The sequence below is a fragment of the Hemicordylus capensis genome, chromosome 1, assembly GCF_027244095.1.
Source record: "Hemicordylus capensis ecotype Gifberg chromosome 1, rHemCap1.1.pri, whole genome shotgun sequence".
Classification (NCBI taxonomy): Eukaryota; Metazoa; Chordata; class Lepidosauria; order Squamata; family Cordylidae; genus Hemicordylus; species Hemicordylus capensis.
Genome location: NC_069657.1, coordinates 189,357,920 through 189,378,984, shown reverse-complemented (window position 1 = coordinate 189,378,984; position 21,065 = coordinate 189,357,920). Strand labels below are relative to the sequence as shown.

General features: G+C 48.0%; 1 protein-coding gene across 3 annotated transcripts in view; it reads left to right on the top strand.

Annotated features, from left to right (window-relative positions):
• The first annotated feature begins 1,531 nt into the window (after nucleotides 1–1,531).
• The window catches only part of DPP4 (dipeptidyl peptidase 4), a 100,137-nt gene continuing 80,603 nt past the window's right edge, over nucleotides 1,532–21,065 (top strand). For all 3 annotated transcript variants that reach the window (XR_008313485.1, XR_008313484.1, XM_053284918.1), the window contains exons 1-2: nucleotides 1,532–1,921; nucleotides 8,557–8,644. Coding sequence is in view for 1 of the 3 variants with exons in the window: in XM_053284918.1 (XP_053140893.1) it covers nucleotides 1,790–1,921; nucleotides 8,557–8,644 (220 nt within the window). In the remaining 2 variants the exon portion in view is untranslated. The remainder of the gene's footprint in view (nucleotides 1,922–8,556; nucleotides 8,645–21,065) is intronic.

Here is a 21,065-nt window from a genome sequence, read left to right as displayed (position 1 = left end):
AAGGGACACCATCTGGAATCTGCCCGTGAGGTAGGAGTGGAACCACCGCAAAGCAGTGCCTCCCACCACCAACCCCCTCAGACGTTCCAGAAGGATACTATGGTCAATAGTATCAAAAGGCACTGAGAGATCCAAAAGGACCAACAAAGTCACACTTCCACTGTCAATTCCCAACTGGAAATCATCCATCAGGCCGACCAAGGCAGTCTCCACCCCATAGCCCTCCGGAAAGCCAGTTTGAAATGGGCCTAGATAATAAGTTTCATCCAAGACTGCCTGGAGCTGACAGGCCACCACCTTCTCACTCACCTTGCCCAAGCATGGAAGGTTGGAGACAGGCCTGTAATTATTTAACTTAGAGGAATCCAAGGCAGGCTTCTTCAGAAGCAGTCTAATGATTGCTTCCTTAAGACAAGGAGGCATCTTGCCCTCCCTCAGAGTTGTTGTTTAACAACAACAAAAGGCTGTAGTCCTAGGATCCATGGGCAAGTTGTGTATCTTTGAACCTCAGCGTTCCTTAGCTATAAAATGGGACTTTATGCTTAAAGACTGCAGATACAACTTGCTGTTCCTTAAAATTTCAAGTAAAAAACAACAACAGCCTATCATAGCTGGCCTTGTGCTTGTCTCTAATCTTTCAACTTCCATGTTCCTCACCTTTAAGATATGAGGATTGCTTGCTTGCTTTTGAATTGATCTTTTCAGCTCAGCAAGCAGCTTTAGAATTTTGCCTTAGACCCTCAGACTTCTAGTAATTCAGATTTCTCCTTCTATCTGCAGCTTGCAGGTTATTGCAATGTACCCTGAGCCACCATTTCCCATCTGCCTTGAAGGTCTAGTAAAGAAAGCAGATCTGCTAGCTTGCAATCTGCCCACATCCCTGCTCTAACAGGGTTCTCAAGTTTGGGTCCTTTGAGTTCTGTTGTACTACTAGAACTCCCATCATGAACTCCAGCCACAACGGGGGATTGTGGGAATGATGATGGGAGCTGAAGTCAAACAACACTTGGAGACCCAAGTTTCCAAAGCCCTGGATGAAGAAGCAGAGTTTGTACAGCAGATACCCACTTCGGGGTTGGGGACAACGCAGAAATCAGCAAAACGTTACCATTCCATCGGAGACTGTGCAAACCTAAGCTCTCCAGGGCTGGACTCAGTGGAGTTCCTTTCTGCCGGGAGTTAAGGAGTGCATTGAAAAAGTCAATGGGTTTACAAACAAACAAACAAGAGCACCCACACCTTTCTGGCTTAAACCTCAGCCTCCAAACGCCACCCAAACAGGCAGGCCTGACGCCGCGGCATCTCTTTCTGGGAACTGAGAGCGGGAGCCTATTCCTTACCTGGGAGCGCGTGGGTGGAGACCTGGCCTGGCCACTTCACCCGCGCGCGCCACAGGCAGCCCTAGTTCCCTCCCTTGCCAAACACAAGTTCCACCGGTTGAAGCGGCAGGCACCCGCCTACACTCCTTCAAGACGCTTCCACTGCGCGCAGGGTGCCCTTTCCCGGACACACGCCGCTTGAGTGAGCCGCGGCTGCGGCCCAGCACTGGGCATTCCCTCTCCATTGACGGGCTGCACTGGCACCGGCACTGCGCCCGAGCCCCACACCGCTCTCCCCGCCTTTTCACGCTTCCTGACACCCTCACACACTCTCCTCGCGACTCCTCCCTCGCTCCTACTCTCCGGTGTCTCTGGGCGCCGCCACTCCCCCTCTCCGTGGCTCCCCCGAACTGTGAAGAAGGGGCTGTAACCCCGAGGACTTTGCCGCCGCTCCGACTGGAACCTCGCTAATGGTTAACTGGGCGCGCCTGACAGAGAACTTAGGGGCGTCCCGTGCCGAAGTCCGCCTGCTGATTCTTCCTCGACCAGGTTTCGGTTCCCTGGAAGCCACAGACTCGCAGGAGCCTCCGGCAATGAAGTCTGTAAGTGAATTGCGCCCGGGGGAGCTTTCCCTCTTCTTTGGCACGGAGGGCTTGCCTTGGCAGCCCGGAGGTGCTGCTGCTGCTGCCGCCAGGGCTTCCATGCTTCACGTGCAAGGAATGCTGCATACTTTTGCAGCCCTGTGTCGCCGAGCATTACTTTGCACATGAGCAAAGGGGTTTGAGGCTGTTTCTGTATCTCGCGCATTTTTCACTGGCATGCCATGTTGACAAACGCCTCACCGTCAGCCTTCTTGGTGCCAAAGAAAACACACGGTTGAACGTGCGGCTCAGACGTACATCCTGTGTTCAGTGTCAGCTCTCCAACTCGGTATATGTGGCAGAATAGCACAACGGAAGTGCCTCTGAGCATGTGCACAGTGTTTCTCTAGCCACACAATAACCATAGGCGGCCTCATCTCCACATAGGTAGGAGGACTGGGCTCAGACTTGAGCCTAGTGCATGTCTGTCTCAACAATTAGCCATTAGATCAGTGCATCGGGGTATGCTGTCATCAACATGTTGTCATCAAAATTAGCTGGTTTTCATGGGGAGGGAAACCTAAATTTGGCTTTAAAGTCTTTCTTGTGCTGTTTATTCCCTGTGAACATTGTGCTGTGAACATCTGAATCCTGGTGGATGGGCCATCTGGTCCAACAGTCTAAATCAGCTTGCCAGATGTCTTTGGGAAGCCAACTGGCAGGTCATGGAGGTAATAGTGATCCTCTGTCCCCAGCCATTTTTACTGAGAGGCGTAATACTGACTGTCTATCTATCTATCTATCTATCTATCTATCTATCTATCTATCTATCTATTTTACTGAAATATTGCTAGTGTGTTGTATAACACAGATTCAAATCTGAAACTACATTGTAGCCAAATAAGTTTCACAGTATATACAGATGTGAAGTCTGAGCCCATTTTCGGTGGCTTTAAGCATGCCAAACTCTGTGCGGGATTGTGGTGTTATGCTTATGGATATTGTGTAACTTGCCTTGAGAAGGTTTACTTTTTGTTGAAAAGTGGTGATGTATAAATAATAATAATAATGTGAGAAAGCATTCATTCTCTTGAATAAGACTGTCCAAATAAAAAATAAGAGGTACATGGAAGCTCTAGTGTGTCTTAAGTGACTCACAAACCATCAGTGGGATTCATGTGTCTTGTAGACTGGTTGCAAGAGAAGATTTATAATTCTTGCAGCTCTTGCACGCATGCCCACTGGAACGAATTGCTTTTGTGATAAATTACATTATATAAATTATATGTGAAAAAAATACAGTCAGAAAACTGTATTTGCAACATGACTGTTTAGGGTCAACATTTACGCTAGTTATGTAAAAGAAAAATCACATTCAATAGCCTACACTTCCTTGATGACAGAGTAAATTAAATACTTGGACAGTGATCAGGATTATGGTTGTTTTTGGCAGGGCCTGTGGGCCTGAATCCTGTTGGTAATCCATTTGTATTAGTTCTCATGCTATTCCATGAGAAACAATAAGCTGCCTTAACTGGTTTTATACATCTTTAATGCCTCTTGAGTTAGGTATTGTACAGCTATTCCAGGAGAACTCTGAGTGACACAGAACTCCATGGTGCTTTCCAGATTGTGCGGGGGAGAATGGTATAAAATCCCAGGGCTAACCCTAATGTTTTGAAGCCGTCACCAGATTTTACATCACTTCCTCCCAGGAAAGAGAGAGAGAAGAGGAGGAGGGGCTGGTGACTGGCGGATTTCCCTCCCCTCCTCCCTCCCCCCACACCCTCGAATTTGCGCATTGACACCAGCTTCCAGAAGGCTCAGGAGGGGTTTGCTGCTAGCGTGTTTTCCAACCAAGCTTAGCGCACGGCAGCTAACATGGTCACTGGGCCAGCAAGCAGCACCTTCTGACCCTTATAATGTGTGGCAGGTTGAAATCGTTGGCTGTCCTTAATTGGTGGCTGCCCTTCCTGTGGCCCTGACCTGCGATTTACACAAGAGCATGGGGCTCTTGCAAAAAAAAAAAATTTTTTTTAAGGCGAAATATAGGACTGGGTCTCACGATCAGTGACACCCGGTTTTTACTGGTGAGCGGGAAGAGCGGGCTAAGCCCGCTCTCCCCACAGACAAGCGGGCAGGGAGCCCTGGGCGGCCGGATTGGCCGCCCACACGATGGCCGGCCACGTGACGGAGCCGGTGGGGGGTGGGGGGAGCGGGGGCCGCGCGGCCCCCACAAGCCGCAGTATGCCCTGCGCAAGCGTGCAGGGCATATTGGGGAGACCCCTGGATCTGGGAGGCAGCTTTTTGCCTCCTGGCCTGGTCTACTTGTGAGTAGGTGCAGCGTGAAGCCATGCCACGGCTACTCACGAGCCTAAAAAGCAGGTTTGCTGGAGCGCTCACTCCGTAAACCTGCTTTTTAGTAGGGGTTCCAGAGCGGGTTTGCCGCTCCAGAACCACCGGGCTCGGATGCGAGCCCGATGGTTCTTACGACCAACAAAAATCGGGCTAGGCTCTCCTAGCCTGATTTTTGTTGGTTGTGAGAATCGCCCCATAGTCTGCCTCTGTGCAAGCCACACTTCTACAGTTGCAATGCTATGCAGTCTTATCTGGGAAGAAGCCCTGAAATAAAACGTTTACTTCTGAGCAAACCCAGCAAGCCTGCAAACTGTTCTCAAAACTTAAAAAAACCAACCATCTACTATTTTGTAACACATATACAACACTTTAAACCTGAAATGTCAAGATAAGATCCGAATGCAGGCTGTGGCTGTGCATATGTGGCTCCATATGCAAGACTGTGTCAACACCTAAATCGTCTGAACGCACACCAAGCCTATACACAATTTTAAGTTGCCTCCTGGAAAGCACTCTGGGTAGTTTTCCATTACTCAGGGACAGTGTTCCCTCTAAGGCGTGTACAAGTGTGCACACCCACAAGTTTTTTGATGTCCGCTCAGTTAATTTCAGATCCCGCTCAGGTTGAATCAAGAAAGTCCAGGGCCAGATTAAGCTAGTGTGGGACCTGTAGCATATGTTATAAAGGGGCCCTAAATGTCAAAAAAACAAATGCACATAAATATTAAAACGTAAATTATTTACTTGCATAGTAAAGTAATTCGTTTTTTTCATTTGCTATATTTTGGAGTATGGGAGTCCAAGCCACAAACTCACACTTACTACAACAACAGTGAACATTTATATACCGTCTCCCCCATTAAAATTCTCAAAGTGGTTTACATAGAAAAATAAAGAGTGGATAGATGATTCTCTGTCTCCAAAGGGCTCACACTCAAAAAAGAAAAATGTGGTAGGCACCAGCAACAGCCTCTGGACAGATGCTGCGCTGGGCCTTCTCTTAAAACGCACATTTCGCAGAAAAGGGATACTTGATCTAACATGGACCAAATAAGACAAGTAAAGTTTTAACTTTAATTCCCAGTTGGAAGTCGGGCGTGCGGGGCCCTCAGAAATGCAGGGCCCATAGCAAATGCTACATTTGCTACTATGTTAATCCGCCTCTGAGAAAGTCCCATTCTGAACGCACGTGCAAACACACTGCTTTGATGCAGCCACCCAGAACAAAACCCATTCTGTGCACAGACGGAAAGAATTGTGGGGTACACTGCTCAGGGCCTAGAACCAAGGCAAAGTTCTAGGTCCCCTTAGAAATAAATCCCTTATCAAGACTGGTGAGTGAAGCAAATGTTGGGGTGTTCTGAACTTAAGTGTCAGCATTCAGTTTCAACAAAGAAACATTCCCATCTGGCAAGACACAAGCCCTGATCGACATGTGTAGTGTAGGTGGTGGCTGCTTGTAATGCAGCATCTTGTGTGGAACTGTTTGTGTGTTAAGTGATTTCCCATGCGGGTTGTACTGATTTCCACTCCTTGGACTGTAGTTGCTTTATAGTGGTCAAATCCATGGATGTTTACATTTGTCAACCACAGTTCGTGAAATGTGTGATCAACACCTCGATTTGCTAGTGGGTCAAGCCCTATCCCATTTTGACCTTGCTGCAAATTCTTCAGTTTGATACACGTCCAGCTTCTCCCCAGCTTTACAGTTTGAAACACAACACAACAGCAAATGAAGCCATTGATGTAAAGGTAAAGTGTGCTGTCTAGTCGATTTCGACTCCTGGCGCCCACAGAGCCCTGTGGTTTTCTTTTGGTAGAATACTGGAGGGGTTGACTAGTGCCTTCTCCCATGCAGTGTGAGATGATGCCTTTCAGCCTCTTCCTATATTGCTGCTGCCTGCTATAGGTCTGGGAAACATACCAGTGGGGATTCGAACCGGCAACCTTCTGCTTGTCAGTCAAGCATTTCCCCGCTGTGCCACTTAAGGTGACACCATTGATGTACACAACAGTAAATCAAGCCATTAGTCTTTCTCTCCACCCCGCATATCATGTGGACTGTCCACTTTTTTAAAAAAGTGCCATATGTGTTTATATTCATTTGATCTTTTCATTTGTTATCTGGTTAATTAAAAACAGGGAGCATTCACTTCAAAGTGAATGGGTGGGGAATGTTTCTGGGTGGTCATATGGGAACCAACCCATCAGCTAGCTTGTTGTATGGACCTGTAGAAACATTTTAGAGCTTTACCCTGTAAAAAGGAGAGGAAAGGTAGGTTTGGATTGAACTGAGTTCATTGAGAACGTTTCCAGTGCAGCTCCACTGCTTTAAGATTAACAGCTGTCTTAGACTAGTTAAGACATGATGCCTCGGACTGGTGCATTGCCTATTTTGCTAGAGATACTGGAGCTCTTCTCACAATCAGCTAGAAGAGCTCCGGGGTGGTCTGTGGGGAAGGCAGGTTTAACTTACCTTGCCTGCAGACATTCCTTCCCTGGGTGGGCGGATCACCTGCCCAGACGAGCGGTGGCTTACACTGTAGTTTCTGGAGTCTGGGAGCCGGGATGTGCTGTCAGGTATCCCCCCCCCGCATCCCCCAAAGCTCCGATAATGCATCATGTGAGTGTGCGGTACATTATTGGGTCTCCCCACACTGAATGTAGCAGCCACAGCTGCAAGCTGCTATGGCTGACACACAAACAAAAAAATGAGATTAAGGGAGTGCTCGCTCCCTTAACCTCATTTTAAAGGGAGGCTATTTGGGTGGGTTTGCCGCCATATAGCTGCCAGGATTGGGCCCAATCCCGGCAGTTCACATGTGCATGCAAAACTGGGCTGGGTTCCCTTAGCCCATGTAACAGATTAAAGCCTTTGTCTCAGAGCAGCTCACGTTGTGGAGGGGGAATGCCGAATCATCCCTGGCGAGCTGCCTGACTGGGCTTCTCATAAAACTAATCTATATTTCTGGCAGAATTAAAATGCTGCCGCTGCCACCCCTCTTATCAATTGAACCTCCCTGGACTTGGGAGGGATTCCCAGGGGAAACTCTCTTTATTTTGCTATTGGATAAGTTCAAAAACCTTCCACCTGTAGGCCTACATGTGATGAGAAAACTGATAGCTGCTGAGCACTTGAGGATGCTTTTGCACTGGGGAAATCCCCTTTCTGCCCTCCCTTTTTTCTTGAGTTAAAAAACAACTCTGAGAGGCTTGGGGAAAAAAGACTTTTGAATAAAAGTTTTATTCAATTACTTCAGGGAGCAAAAACTCCATGCCCCTAACTAAGCCTTTCCACACCTGCTTCTTCAGCACAGATCACCCTTCTTGTTCCCAGAATTCCCAGCAACTGCTTTCTAGGTCCCATTCATCTGGTGTACTGATTGGTTGCCCTGGAGTTCACCAGCTTGTCAGTCAAGACAAGGGTTCACTCCCTGGTAACTCTTTGGGAGTGGAGGCTGATCACTACAGCCCAGTTTTGCACATGTGTATGAATAGCCTCACTGCTAGACAAACCTGGAACGACGAGATAGATAGATAGATATTGAGCCGAGTCTCACGATCCGTGAAACCCGGTTCTGCAAGGTGAGCGGGGAGGGAGCCCTGGGTGGCCGGATTGGCTGCCCACACAATTGCCGGCTCCGTGACGGAGCCGGCAGGGGCTCGGAAGTTCGGGGGCTACGTGGCCCCCATAAGCCCCAGTATGCCCTGCGCAAGCGTGCAGGGCATACTGGGGAGACTCCCGAGCGGGGAGGCTGCTTTTAAGCCTCCCGGCTGGGGGTCTATTTATGAGTAGGCACAGCGCGAAGCCGTGCTGCAGCTACTCACGATGCTAACCTGGTTTTTTACCAGGGGTTCCCGAGTGGGTTACCCGCTCTGGAACCACCGGGCTCATAGCCGAGCCCGGTGGTTCTCATGTATAGCAAAAATTGGGCTAGGCTCTCCTAGCCCGATTTTTGCTAATCATGTGAATGGCCCCATTGAGAGAGAGAGAGATAGAGAGAGATTTGCCTGCATACATCCAAGTTCCCTTCTTGGCATCTCCAATAAAGGGCTGAGAGATTCCTGCCTGCAACCTTGGAGAAGCTGCTGCCAGACTGTGTAGACAATACTGGGCTAGATGGACCAATGGTCTGACTCAGTATAAGGCAGATTTTTAGGTTCCCATGTAGAGTGGTGGGGCAGGATTTGCCAACAGGCCATCACTTGGTTATCATAGTCATATGCACATGGAAATGTATAGGATGTCTGTGCGTACTACATGCTTTTAACCTGTTTGTTTGTCTGTTTGTTTTCAGGTTGTAGTGAAATGGCTACTGGGGCTTCTTGCAGTTGCAGTTCTCATTACAATTATAGCCGTTCCTGTAGCTTTGTTGACTAATAAAAGTAAGTTTGCAGTTTTAATCATCTATTAGTTGGCAGTAGTTAGTAACTTTGGAAAAGATGGCTCCCAGAAACCCTTCCACAAGAGGCATGGAACACTTAATGCTAGCTAAGAGAGAATAGGCTGTGTCAGAAGTGCAGGTAGGTAATTTGGGAACCTGGACCTAATAAGCTTCCAATTCCCCCCCCTCCAGCAAAATAAGCACCAACCAGCAAAATAAGCATCATCTCCATATATGAAAATTTCACCACAAACCCACAGGTCTGGGCCAGAGAGCATTTGGGTGAAAAAAAGGAGGGGGGACAAAAACACCAAGATTTCACAACCCTCAATGGATACATACATATTTTTGATCATTCATCACAAACCCACAGATCTGGGCCAGAGTGCATTTGCAGAAAGCAAGAGAGAGAGAAAGTGAGAGAGAGAAGATTATGCACGCCCCAATAATTTCACACACCTTGACCATTCACAAACTAGCTGTGACACAATGAGGCTATTCACACGGTCCACCGAAATTGGGTTAGGGGAGCTTAGCCTGATTTCGGTGGATCATGATAACCACTGGGCTCGCAGATGAGCCCTGTGTCCTTCAGGTGGTTAACCCGCCAAACTACCCCTTCCCTTAAACTGGGTTTGCAGAGTGAGAGCTCCACAAACCCATTTTTTTAAAAAACCGTGAGTTGCCTGCTTTGCGGCTCTGCTCCACAGCAACTCACAAGGAGACCCCTGACCGGGAGGCTGAAAAGCAGCCTCCTGGCTCGGGAGTCTCTCCAGCATGCCCTGCGTGCTCATGCAGGGCATGCTGGAGCTTCTGGGGGCTGCATGGCCCCCCAAATCCCCAGCCCCCACTGGCTCTATGACGGAGTCGGCTTTTCCTCCTACCTTGCTTCCATGCAATCACTTCTTCTACCCAGGTTTCCCTCCTACTTTACTTCCACATAACCGAAAACTGAGCGCGCGCACAGGTCCCAAACCCAGCTAGAACTCAGTTTTTGATTTTGTGAATGACCTCATTGTTTGCAATCTGAGAGCCTTCAGCACATGTTAAGAGGCCTCCTAGATGAATTAGAAGTTCACCTAAGAGCCAGATCAAGTAAATGTTCTTAAAAACATAGACATCCTAACTTGTCCTTTTAATTTCAGTGGGACTTCCTTGAGTAAATTTAGGACCGGGTCTCACAATCAGTAAGACCCAGTTTTAAGCTGTGAGCGGGCAGGGAGGCCTGGGTGGCCAGATCGGCCTCCCACACAATGGCTGGCTCTAAGACGGAGCAGGCGGGGGCTGGGGAGCTCAGGGGCCGCACGGCCCGCAGAAGCCCCAGTATGCCCTGCGCGAGCGTGCAGGGCATACTGGAGAGACCCCGAGCCGGGAGGTGGCTTTTCGCCTCCCAGCCGGGGATCTACTCACGAGTAGCCACGGTGCCGCGGCTAATCACGAGCAAATAGCCCGGGTTTGTGGAGTGCTCGCTCCGCAAACCCGGGCTAAGGGGCAGGCTACAGGAGCGGGTTAGCCACTCCTGAACCACCAGACTTGGCTTCAAGCCCGGTGGTTCTTACGCTCACAAAAATTGGGCTAGGATTTTCCTAGCCCGATTTTTGTGATCGTAAGAATAGCCCCTTAGTCTGTCAGCCATAGTTTTGAGATGGAGTGAGGCAAATATTTTCCATGTACAAGCTGGAGCGAGCCTTGGAATTATTATACAGTGCACCTAGGCCAACTCTTAACATGTAGGCTGTTAGGAAGAGCCCCACATATGCAGAAGGCTCCTAGTTGCTATCTGAGGTACCAGGTGCAATCCTTGGCATCTCCAGCTAAAAGGCTCTCAAAGGGATGTCTGCCTCCAACCCTGGAAAGCTGCTTCCAGGCAGGGCTGATTATACTGGGCTAGATAGACCAGAATTACATTATACTGAGCTGACTCAGTATAAGGTATTTTCACTTTTAAACTGTTACACTCTGGACCGGGTCTCACGATCAGTGAGACCTGGTTTCTACGGGTGAGCGGGAAGAGTGGGCTAAGCCCGCTCTCCCTGCTCACGAACGGGCAGGAAGCCCTGGGTGGCTGGATCAGCCGCCCACATGATGCCGGCGGGGAGTGGGGGGAGTGGGGCCGCGTGGCCCCTGCAAGCCCCAGTATGCCCTGTGCGAGCATGCAGGGCATACTGGGGAGACCCCCGGAGCCGGGAGGTGGGTTTTTGCCTCCCAGCCAGGGGTCTACTTGTGAGTAGGCGTGGCACAAAGGCGCGCCATGGCTACTCATGATCGTAAAAAGCAGGTTTGCTGGAGCGCTCGCTCCACAAACCTGCTTTTTAGCAGGGGTTCTCGAGCGGGTTACCCGCTCAAGAACCACCAGGCTCGGCTACGAGCCTGGTGGTTCTTACAGTCAACAAAAATTGGGCTAGCCTTTGCTAGCGTGATTTTTGTTGATCGTGAGAAGCGCCCCAATGCCTTTCCAAGTGTTGTTTCATTGTGCTGTTATTAGTCGGATGTTGTGGTTACCCAAAGTATCTTTCCCACCAGTGAGCCCCAACAGTAAGCCAATATAGGTATCATACATTTGTATTAATTAAGGAAACATGATTAGCTACAACACAATGAGGTCATCCACACAATCAAAGCTGTGTTCTACCTGGGTTTGGGAGCTTCATGTGCTCCCAATTTTCGGTTGTGTGGAACCCTGGGAGGAGGAAAACTTTGGTAGCTTTTCCTGCTACCTTGCTTCCACACGGTGAGGCTCTTCTCACGATACTGAGAAGAGCCTCTAGGGGGTTTGTGGGGAGAGAGGGCTTAGCCTGCTCTCCCCGCGGATGAGCAGCAGGCTGCTGTGGGCGGCCACAGCGGCTGCCCACACAACTGCCGGCTCCATCACGGAGCCACCGGGGGCTAGGAAGTTTGGGGGCCTCACGGCATGCCCCTGCATGAGCGCGCAGGGCATGCTGGAGAGACACCCCCCCCCGAGCTGGGAGGCTGCTTTTCAGCCTCTCGGTCGAGGGTCTTCTCTTGAGTTGCCACACTGCGGCAACACATGAGTAAAGAGATTGGGTTTGTGGAGTGCTCGCTCCGCAAACTTGGTTTAAGGGCAGGGGTTCCTTGGCAGGCTACCCGCTTAGGAACCACCAGGCTCGCAGCTGAGCCCGGTCGTTCACACGATGGGAGGAAATCGGGCTATCCTCCGCTAGCCTGATTTCCTCCCATTGTGTGAATAGCCTCAATCACTTCTATCCAGTTTTTCCTTTTACCTTTCTTCCTCGCAATCAAAAATTGGGAACAAACACAGCACCCAAATCCAGGTAGCACACAGTTAGGCGCTTCACACTATCGGCGTGAAGTGCCAGAGGGGGTTCTGCGGGGAAAGTGGGCTTAGCCCACTCTCCCTGCAGATGATCAAGCGGCCGCTATGGGCAGCTGGATCAGCTGCCAACATGACTGCTGGCTCCGTCACAGAGCCGGCGGGGTCTGTGGGGATCAGGGGCCGCATGGCCCCCGTAAGCTCCAGGATGCCCCGTGCAAGTGCACGGGGCATCCTGGAGAGACCATCCAAGCCAGGGAGGCTGCTTGCAGCTTCCCGGTTGGGGGTCTACTCATGTGTTGCCACGTGCCGCAGCAACACACGAGCAAAAAGATGAGGTTAGCAGAGTGCTCACTCCATTAACCGCCTCTAAGGGGAGTGGTAATTAGGCGGGCTAGCTGCCTTGGGATCACCAGGCTCACCTGCAAGCCCGGTGGTTCCCACAATCCCTGGAAAGTGGGCTAAGCTCCCTTGGCCCGCTTTTCAGGGATCGTGAGAATAGCTTCAGTGAGTCTCTTCTGAGGACCAGTGAGAAGCACTCCAGAGCAGGCTGCGGGGAAGATGGATTATACTCACCTTCTCTGCAGATGATCCAGTGTGTGCTACTGGTCTGATGACTGCTCAGACGACTGCCCGCTCAGCCAGGCAACAGGGAGGGTTAGGGGCCAGGATGTGTCATCCCGGCCCCTGGAACTACCAGGGTGCAATGCGCATGTGCACGGTGCATTCTGGAGATCCCCCCTCCCCTCCCCGGGCTCCCTGCAGTGTTAATCGGTCACCACATGATTAAGCGCTCGTTCCCTTAACCCCATTTTAGAGGGCGGCTTCACAGGAGAGTTTGCTGCTATGTTGCCACTGGGATTGGGCCCAATCCCAGCTGTTCACACGTGTGTGCAAAACCGGACTTCTATATGTAATGTGTGAAATGCATCCAGAGAAAGGGTCTCTGTGTGTTCATGCGCTAGTGTATTTTGGAATCTACTATCTCATGATTTAGTGGCACTGAACCAGGGATTTTTGGCAAGATGCTGTGTCTCTTTTGCAACATTTGTGCTCAGTACTTTAATTTCTGACAATCATGAGTAAAATCTTTGGACATTTAAAAAAAAATCTGAAAAGCTGTACCAAACACATGACTCTAAGTAGGATCAAAGTCCACTCCGATAATAGACTTGTTTGAGATTACAATTGCATTCTTAACCTTTGCTTAATCAGGAATATTGGATCAATGTTCAAGGAGTGGGAACGATGCTTATTAAGATTACATAAAGATGTTTGAGGTTATTGCTATTAGTTATCCACACTATTTGTAACATTTCCCCCCTTTGCCTGTTAGTGTTGTTTTAAAATGGTGCTTAGCAACCCCAAACCTTTTGGAGAGTCTGTGTACATGGCAGAAGCATAGCATAAAACATACACCTAGAGTTCAATGGGCAGTTTTAAAAAAAATGTTTGGGGAAAGGTTTCTACACAGGTTCAGCAGATATTTGCTTCAGTGCAGTGATGCAGTTCCATATGCTCATCAGGGGCTACTACATCAGGATGAAGGCCTGTCTCACTCTCTAAAATGCATGCAACCACTGTCCCCCAGACTTCTGATAAATGAAGCACACTGATTTCCCCCCATTAAAATAGGAAGCACACCACTTCTACAACTTGAAAGGTTTGCTTTTAGCATTTTAGATGATACTTTAAGCATGCAATTGGTGTCCTGTCTGTGTGTATCCCTGCTGATCTCCTGGATCAGTGTGATTGGAAACAAGAGACAGAGTTTGGTGTCATCTGCATATGGATGATGCCCTCCCCTCCACCAAAATCTCCAGACGACCTCTCCCAGCAGCTTCATGTGGATGTTAGAAAGCATGGGAAACAAGATGGAACCTGCAGAACCCCATATTCCAAAGGCAGCAGCAAGGTGGAATAGCACCTCCCCCTGCCAGCATCATCTTCCAAGTTCTGCCCTCTATAAAAGTTTAAAGCTGCTGCAAAATGTTTCCTCTAAGCCCCTCTTGGATATCTGACCTCCACAAATCCCTTTAGGTGGATGACACCCAATTTTATCTCATTTCTGTCATCTGATCTTTGGTTATTTATTTGATTTACAAATAAACAAAAGATACTTTGATAATACAGAATCAAAAGAAAATATAAAAAGACAATCAAATGAATAATAAAACAAAAGAGAAAAACAGCAGCAGTGAAAAATAATTCAAAACAGTAAGAAAACAGCAGCCCCAGAGCACTGAAAATATTCACAGCAGTCAAACATTCAGCATTTCAGAGGAAGAAAAGCCTTAAAATGCTGAACAGCATTAAAGAGCCTGGGGCACAGGCAAGCCTTAGCCTTGTACCTAAAAGAAAGCAACAAAGGTGCCAAGTGAGACTCCTTAGGGAGCTGCTGCCACAGGGGTGGTGTCATGGCCAAGAAATTGCTCTCCCTTTCTAGCTGTCCACCTCTGTTCTGAAAGTATGGGCACCCAGAGCAGCAGAGCATTGGTGATGGAGGTTCTGAGCCAATGTCGTCCTGGAGTGGATGATGGTGAGTAAGCTGAAACTTAATTCAGGCAAGATGGAAATGTGGTTCTTTGGGGAGGATCTGATTTCTTCAGAAGAGATGTGCAACTAGTTTTGGGATGGACTTGTCATCCCCCCCACTGCCTGAAGCAGCAAATTCAAAGTTTTGGGGTTGCTCCTGGATGCCCATGTGGAATTGGTGGCCAGAAGTGCCTTTTACCAACTTTAGCTGGTACACCAGCTACACCCTTTTCCAGAGAACTCAAAACTAGCCACAGCCACTCATGCTCTAGACACTTCCAGACTGGATTATTGTAATGTATTTTATATGGGGTTGCCTTTTGAAGGCAGTCTGGAAACAAATCAAACTGCATTATGCCAATCATTTACCAGTATCATTGGTTTCCAGTTTATTCCTGAGTTCAGTTCAAGGTGCTGGTTCTGACTAGGTGAAAAAGTAAAGCCCATGAGAGTGTTCTCACGACCAGCCTAACCTTGCCAGGTGTGCCCCAGGCCTTCCCCCTACACCCTCCCTGCTCACCTGGGACAATCGTGTGAATTGCCCCCTAAACCTACTGGAACCAGAGTATCTGAAGAATTGCCTCTTCCAATTTAATAATAGAATAGAATCGAATAGAATAGAACTTTTTGTTAGCCTCTCCATAACAAATTGTTACCTTGAGTGGATCATAACACATTAAAAGCATCCAATAAAAACAAATAAAGCACAACAAACAAATTACAACACAAACAAAACATTACAAATACAGTACAAAACATTTTACAATCCTTCCCAGTAGCTCCATCCCACTTCTGAGGCCTTTTTCATATCCCCCTGCTGTCAGAGATGTGGTCACAAGAAAGGGTATTTTTGTGATGCCCAGAATGTAGATTTGCCACCTTCAAGAGAGGCTTGTCTGGCCCATTCACTACCTGCATCTAGCTGGGCAGTGCGAAGAATTTGATTTTTGTAGTCCTTTTCAGAATGTTGCCATTTTAAATTGGTTTTAGTCTGGTGCTGTCTTGCTGCTACTAGTTTTATATTATTTTGGATGGTTTCAAAATTTGGTTATTTCATATTGTAATGCTGTAAATCACCTTGAGTATCGCTATAAACATTATAGTATAAATTAGTATTAACATTAATAATGTAGCAGTGTGTCGGATTAGGACAAGGGACAGTCCCAGGTTCAATGCCCATCTCAACCATGAAACTCACTGGGTGACCCGGGTCAGTAATTGAGGCTATTCCCACGATCAGGCAAAATCAGGCTAGAGGAGCCTAGCCCAATTTCACCTGACTGTGAGAACCAGCGGGCTTGCAGGAGAGCCTGGTGGCCTCCAAGCAGTTAACCCGCTAAAGTACCCCCCACCCAAGCCCAGGTTAGCGGAGCAAGTGCTCCGCTAACCTGGACTCTATGATCATGAGTTTCTGCAGCATGGCTCCGCGCCGCAGCAACTCACAAGTAGACCCCCAACCGGGAGGCTGAAAAGCAGCCTCCTGGCCTGGGGGTCTCTCCAGCATGCCCTGTGCGTAACGGAGCCGGCTCTGTAATGGAGCCGGCAGTTGTGTGGGTGGCCAGTTCGGGCTAATCCCGCTCTCCTCGCTAACCCTCCCCAGGCTCTTCTCGCTGATCGTGAGAAGAGCCTCATTATTTCTCATCCTAATCTACTTCAAAGGGTTGTTGTACACTGTCCTGAGCTCTTTGGGAGAATGATGGAATGATGATGTATTCTGTGTATTACAGTGGCTAGATGTTTTGCTTTGAATGTCCTTTTTAGTGGGGCATCTCATGCATAGCTTCATTTTTTGTATTCACTCCTCACACAAATGGTTTTAATTTCCTGCAAATTGGTGGGACGGGCAAAGGAACAGTTGGCAGCCTTTCTTGAAGACATATAGCATACAGTTTAAAAAAAATCAGATGCTTAGCTCAAAGGTTTCCTGGTTTCCTCTTTTCACAATACTGGATTTTTGAGATCACTATTATAACATAAGGACTTATTTGAAAGAAATTCCACTGAAATTGCCATGTCCTCAAAGGGAATGTGTTTAGGACTTGGCTGTTAAGGCCCTGTTATTTAAGAGGTGATGAGCTGAAAGAAGCTTGTTACTTTGGCTTGCTGTGAGCAGTGGTGCTAAAACATGTATGCTTGACATAAAGAAAGTCCTAAAATGCAGCCCCCTTTATTTTGCCATCTGGTTCACAGCTGATTAAAATTGGGGACATTTTGGCAATGCAGAGGTGGAACACAAAACGTGTGAAAGAGGAAGTTTTACTATTGGTGGCACTCTTCTGAGCCAACTGCAGCTGTCTTTCCCCCATAAATTTCTTGGGAATGTTGCCATGTTTCCAGAGGGCTTATGGAATTTGGTGATTGCCAACTGCCCAGAGGAGCCACCACTGCAATAAAATTTGTGGTGGCAGTAAAAAAAAAAAAATGGGGTGGGGGCAGTTTGGGGGTAACTTTACCCTTCCACACCTCAGGTTTTTAGCTGAAAGTTCCAAGGCAGCCCCGAGCTAGAAGGACCAAAAGTTTGACTCGGTATAAACAGTATTGATCCTGCAGAGCCAATGAATCATATCTAACCAATTCTGGAGTGTTAGGAGGGGAAACCAGGCCATGGCTTCTTTTAATCCAGAGACATGTCTGGGAGTGCAATCTCCGTGCCCAGACCAACAGCGAGAATCATCTGAAGGGGAGGAAAAGAATCAATGGCTTCTTTTAATCCAGGGACACATCAGAACCTGAAACAGAAAATCTATTGATGCCAGCTATGTGGTTAAAAAAACCTCACCCAATAATAAACTAAACAATTGCCAATTGTTTACGTTCACATACGGAACCCTTTCTCATGATCTGTGAGAAAGGGCTTGTAGGGGAAGGGGAGGAAGCCTGAAAAAGCTTACCTCCCCTTCAGATGATCTTTGCTGTTGGTCTGGGCATGGAGATCGGGCTCCCAGACATGCAGCTTCCTTCTCAGGCAGTGCAGAGAGTCGTGGGCCAGAACACATTTCCCCAGCCTCTGGAACTTCCATAATGGACTGCACATGGGGATTCCCCTGATGCTGGCCAGGAGCCCCATAGTTCCCAGCCGTGGCTGCAAGCATGCAGCGCTGGCAAATGATTTTTTTTAAAACCATGGCTAAGGGAGCACTAGCCCCCTTAACCCTGGTTAAGAGGGTGGCTGGCTTAGCGGGTTTGCTGCTGAGGCACCGCTGGGATCAGGTGCAATCCCAGCAGTTCTCACACAGAGGCAAGACTATGCTTGGCTTCATTAGCCTGGTTTTGCCTGCATGTGAGAACAGCCGCGCAGTTTAATTGTACCTCCAAATCAGGCCATGTCACTCTGCCTAATGGTAGGGGCCAGCCCTAATGATAGCCGGTGAGAAGCTGCCAGCTGCATACAGGAGTTGGGATCAGGATTATGATGCCAGGTAAGCACATGTGAAACTCGCTTGAGCAGTTGATGGCTTTTGCTAAAGACCTTTTGAGTTCTCTGCCTTCTTAGATCTTGAGCTAGGGTTAGTAGAGGCTGCCTACTGAAGGCCTTGACAAATTTTCTTTTCATCTAGGAGCCAGCCCAAAATATTAGGAGCCAGGCAGTGGACACTTGGCCAAATTAACAGGCTTAATGATGGACATTGTGGAGTGGGTGGGTCAATGGACTTCTCTTTGTTCCCTCTACAAGTAACATACTTAGAACAGAAGCAGGGCTCTCTGGGGCAAATAAAGGTGTTATTAAATGAACTCAACCTCTGAATATTCTCGACTAGGCACCACAGTTAAATTTCTAGGCCCCATGTCTCCATAGAACCTGGGATTTACCAAGCTCTTGCTTACTGTTTCAAGAAAGGCCTCTGAGGTTCTGGGTGCTGAGAGACCAGTCACATGGTAGTGCTATCATCTCCAGCTATTCATACATGCAGCAGAACCTAAGGGAGCCCAGCCCAGTTTCTGCGGTGCGTGTGCAGTGGCTACGAGGTGGCAAGCCCATCTATGTAGCCTCCCAGTTAAACGAGGGTAGGAGAGTGAGTGCTCCCCTAACCCCATTTTTCTGGTTGGGTGTCTGCTGTGGTTGCTTGCAGCTGCGGTGAGCACACTCGGCAGAGATGGGGGGGGTCCCAGTAATGCACTGTGCACTCATGCAGTACATTATTGGGGCTCCAGAGGATATTGGGGCTCCATTGAGGCTCCCGGAGCTGCTGAGTGAGGTGCAGGAGAGCTGCAGGCAAGTTGCCGTTCGTCTGGGCAGGTGATTCGCCTACCCGCCTGAGGAAGGGTAAGCGATCATCTGTGATAAGTGATTGCCGACCGCAGACCTCCTTTCAGTGCTTCACTGGGCAGGCAATCCACTCGAGGAAGGGTAAGCAATCATCTGCGGTAAGCGGTCATCTACTGCAGTCCTCCTTTTGACGCTTCACACTGCATGTGTGAAGGGCCTCACTGTGTGTTTCTCAGTGTATTGTTTCCGGAGACTGGGATGCTCTGCTTTCATGGGATCCCTGCTTGTAGGGCAGGCACTTCAGAAGCATGCTGGGAGTTTGGATGATCTAGAATAAGGCCGTCGACCAAATCCTCTAGCCTGCTCCAAATTTCTCTTAAGTAACCTGGAGGAAAGTACACATTCACACAAACCAAGGAACCAACACCACTACCTTGCACTAAGAGCACTTGAAAGAAGTGCTGACCACTCTGCAACAATCCATTTATATCTATAGAGGTAGAAAGGAGGTATGCTAACCCCTCCACTAACTCGTCCCATTTTGGAGGATTTTCCTAGCTGGTTGCTCCCAGACCTTATAACCCTGCACAAACAATGGATTTTCCTCCAACAGCTAGGTTTCATGCAAAAAGATTATATCACAGGACTGGAGAAAGCTAATAAAATCTGAAGCTACAACCGTATCCTTTCACCCTGTAATATTCCATAATACCACTTTGATGGTATCTACCTCTAGCCTCTCAGGGGCTGATAGTCAATCACCCTCAATATAAGCCAGAGATGAATGTCTATTACCTGCCTCCCAGGCTTGAGCTGCATTTTGCCTCAAGGAGTTAGGCTTTACTTCTGTACCTGACTATAGTGGGTTCCTGTTAGACTATAGGAATTTTTTTTCATAGTTAGACTATAGGAATTTTTACCAGGTCCATTCCTGTCATGAGTCGTGGGATGTTGCCGCCTGCCCCACCCAGTGCTCCAATTTGAATAATCCAAGTTGCAGCTCATATCAAAAGGGCCATGGTCGTCTGATTGGAATGTTGTTAGGAAAAGTCAGACAATTAGGGCCATGTGGTCTCCAGTTAGAAGCCCTTCTAAGGCACTGAAATTGTTTTTGCCCCCTAGGAAACTGAGTAGAAATATTTTGTCCCCTATTTTCTTTCAGGCGCCTTCCATTTGATGAGGAAATGTGATCTCTAAGTTGTAGGCAGGTGGCCTGAGTCTCAGATGTAATTAAATGCTTCTTTATGCAGTTTTTGTTTCTTTAAACCAATGTCCATTTGTAGGATGGACCATCTGTAGGATGGTCTTTTCCTCTACGAATGAGCCTGCTTTGTCCTTTATTGTCCAATTGGACAAGGTAAGAATGAGAGATTCTTTGCAATCAGGCTCCCTGGAATTTCTCATGGAAGAATGGGTATATTGGTGGACCCCTTGCTCCCTATTATTGACTTGGTCCTGAAATTTAAAAGTGGACTTTCCAGCGAGGATAGCCTCATCTATCTTATCCCTTTTCACTGCAAACTCACTTGTCCCTATGGGTGTTATTTCAGAACTATCCTGGAACTCATCTATTGTTACCAAAGCTTGCAGAGACTGGGACTTCAGTGCCCCTAGGACAAACAAATGTAGGGCAAATTGCTATCTCTGCAGGCCTATCATAAAACTGATCAGAATAAAGAGGAGTATCTCTGTTTATATTTGGTAGTTCCAGGTCTAATGTCTCATCATGAAAAGAGTTATCTTTGTGGTCAACCTGGTCTTTAGTTTCTTTAGTCCTCTCACAATCAGGAATAGAATCAGGAGAAGTCATTTTCAAAATGCCTTATTCAATCAAGGAACAAATAGCCAATAAAGTTGCTTGAACCCCCATTAGAACTTTCTTTACTTGGGAGAACTCTTCAAACAGTGTTAATACTGCCTGTCCCGAACAAGTACCTGTACAGTGTTTTCCCAAAGCTGATGGGGGGCGGTCACACCTTTCCTCTGATGAGAAGGCTTTAGAGTAGACACATTAAAATCAGGTGGTGAAGTAAGGGAACCTAAATTATCTTGTTTCCTTTGAGGGGTAATATCAGGTAGCCTGAAGAACTGAGGGTTGTCAAACAACATTACTATAGAGTCATTTGAATCAACAATGGAGGTAGCATGATTTGTGTCATCAGGCCCTGTGAAAGTTCCAGCATCTGCAGTTGCTACATTCTGGTTCACCTCTGGACTACCCTGGTCCTCCACCCCTACTGCATCAGAATCTGTCACGCTATGATGTGTAGCAGGAAAAAAAGTAATCCTCTACAGTTTTCTGCTTGAGAGAAATAGGCGACTGTACAAAAAACCCCAGGGAACAAAATTGGTATGTTGTAATATATGCAATATCTTCCTTTCCCTAAA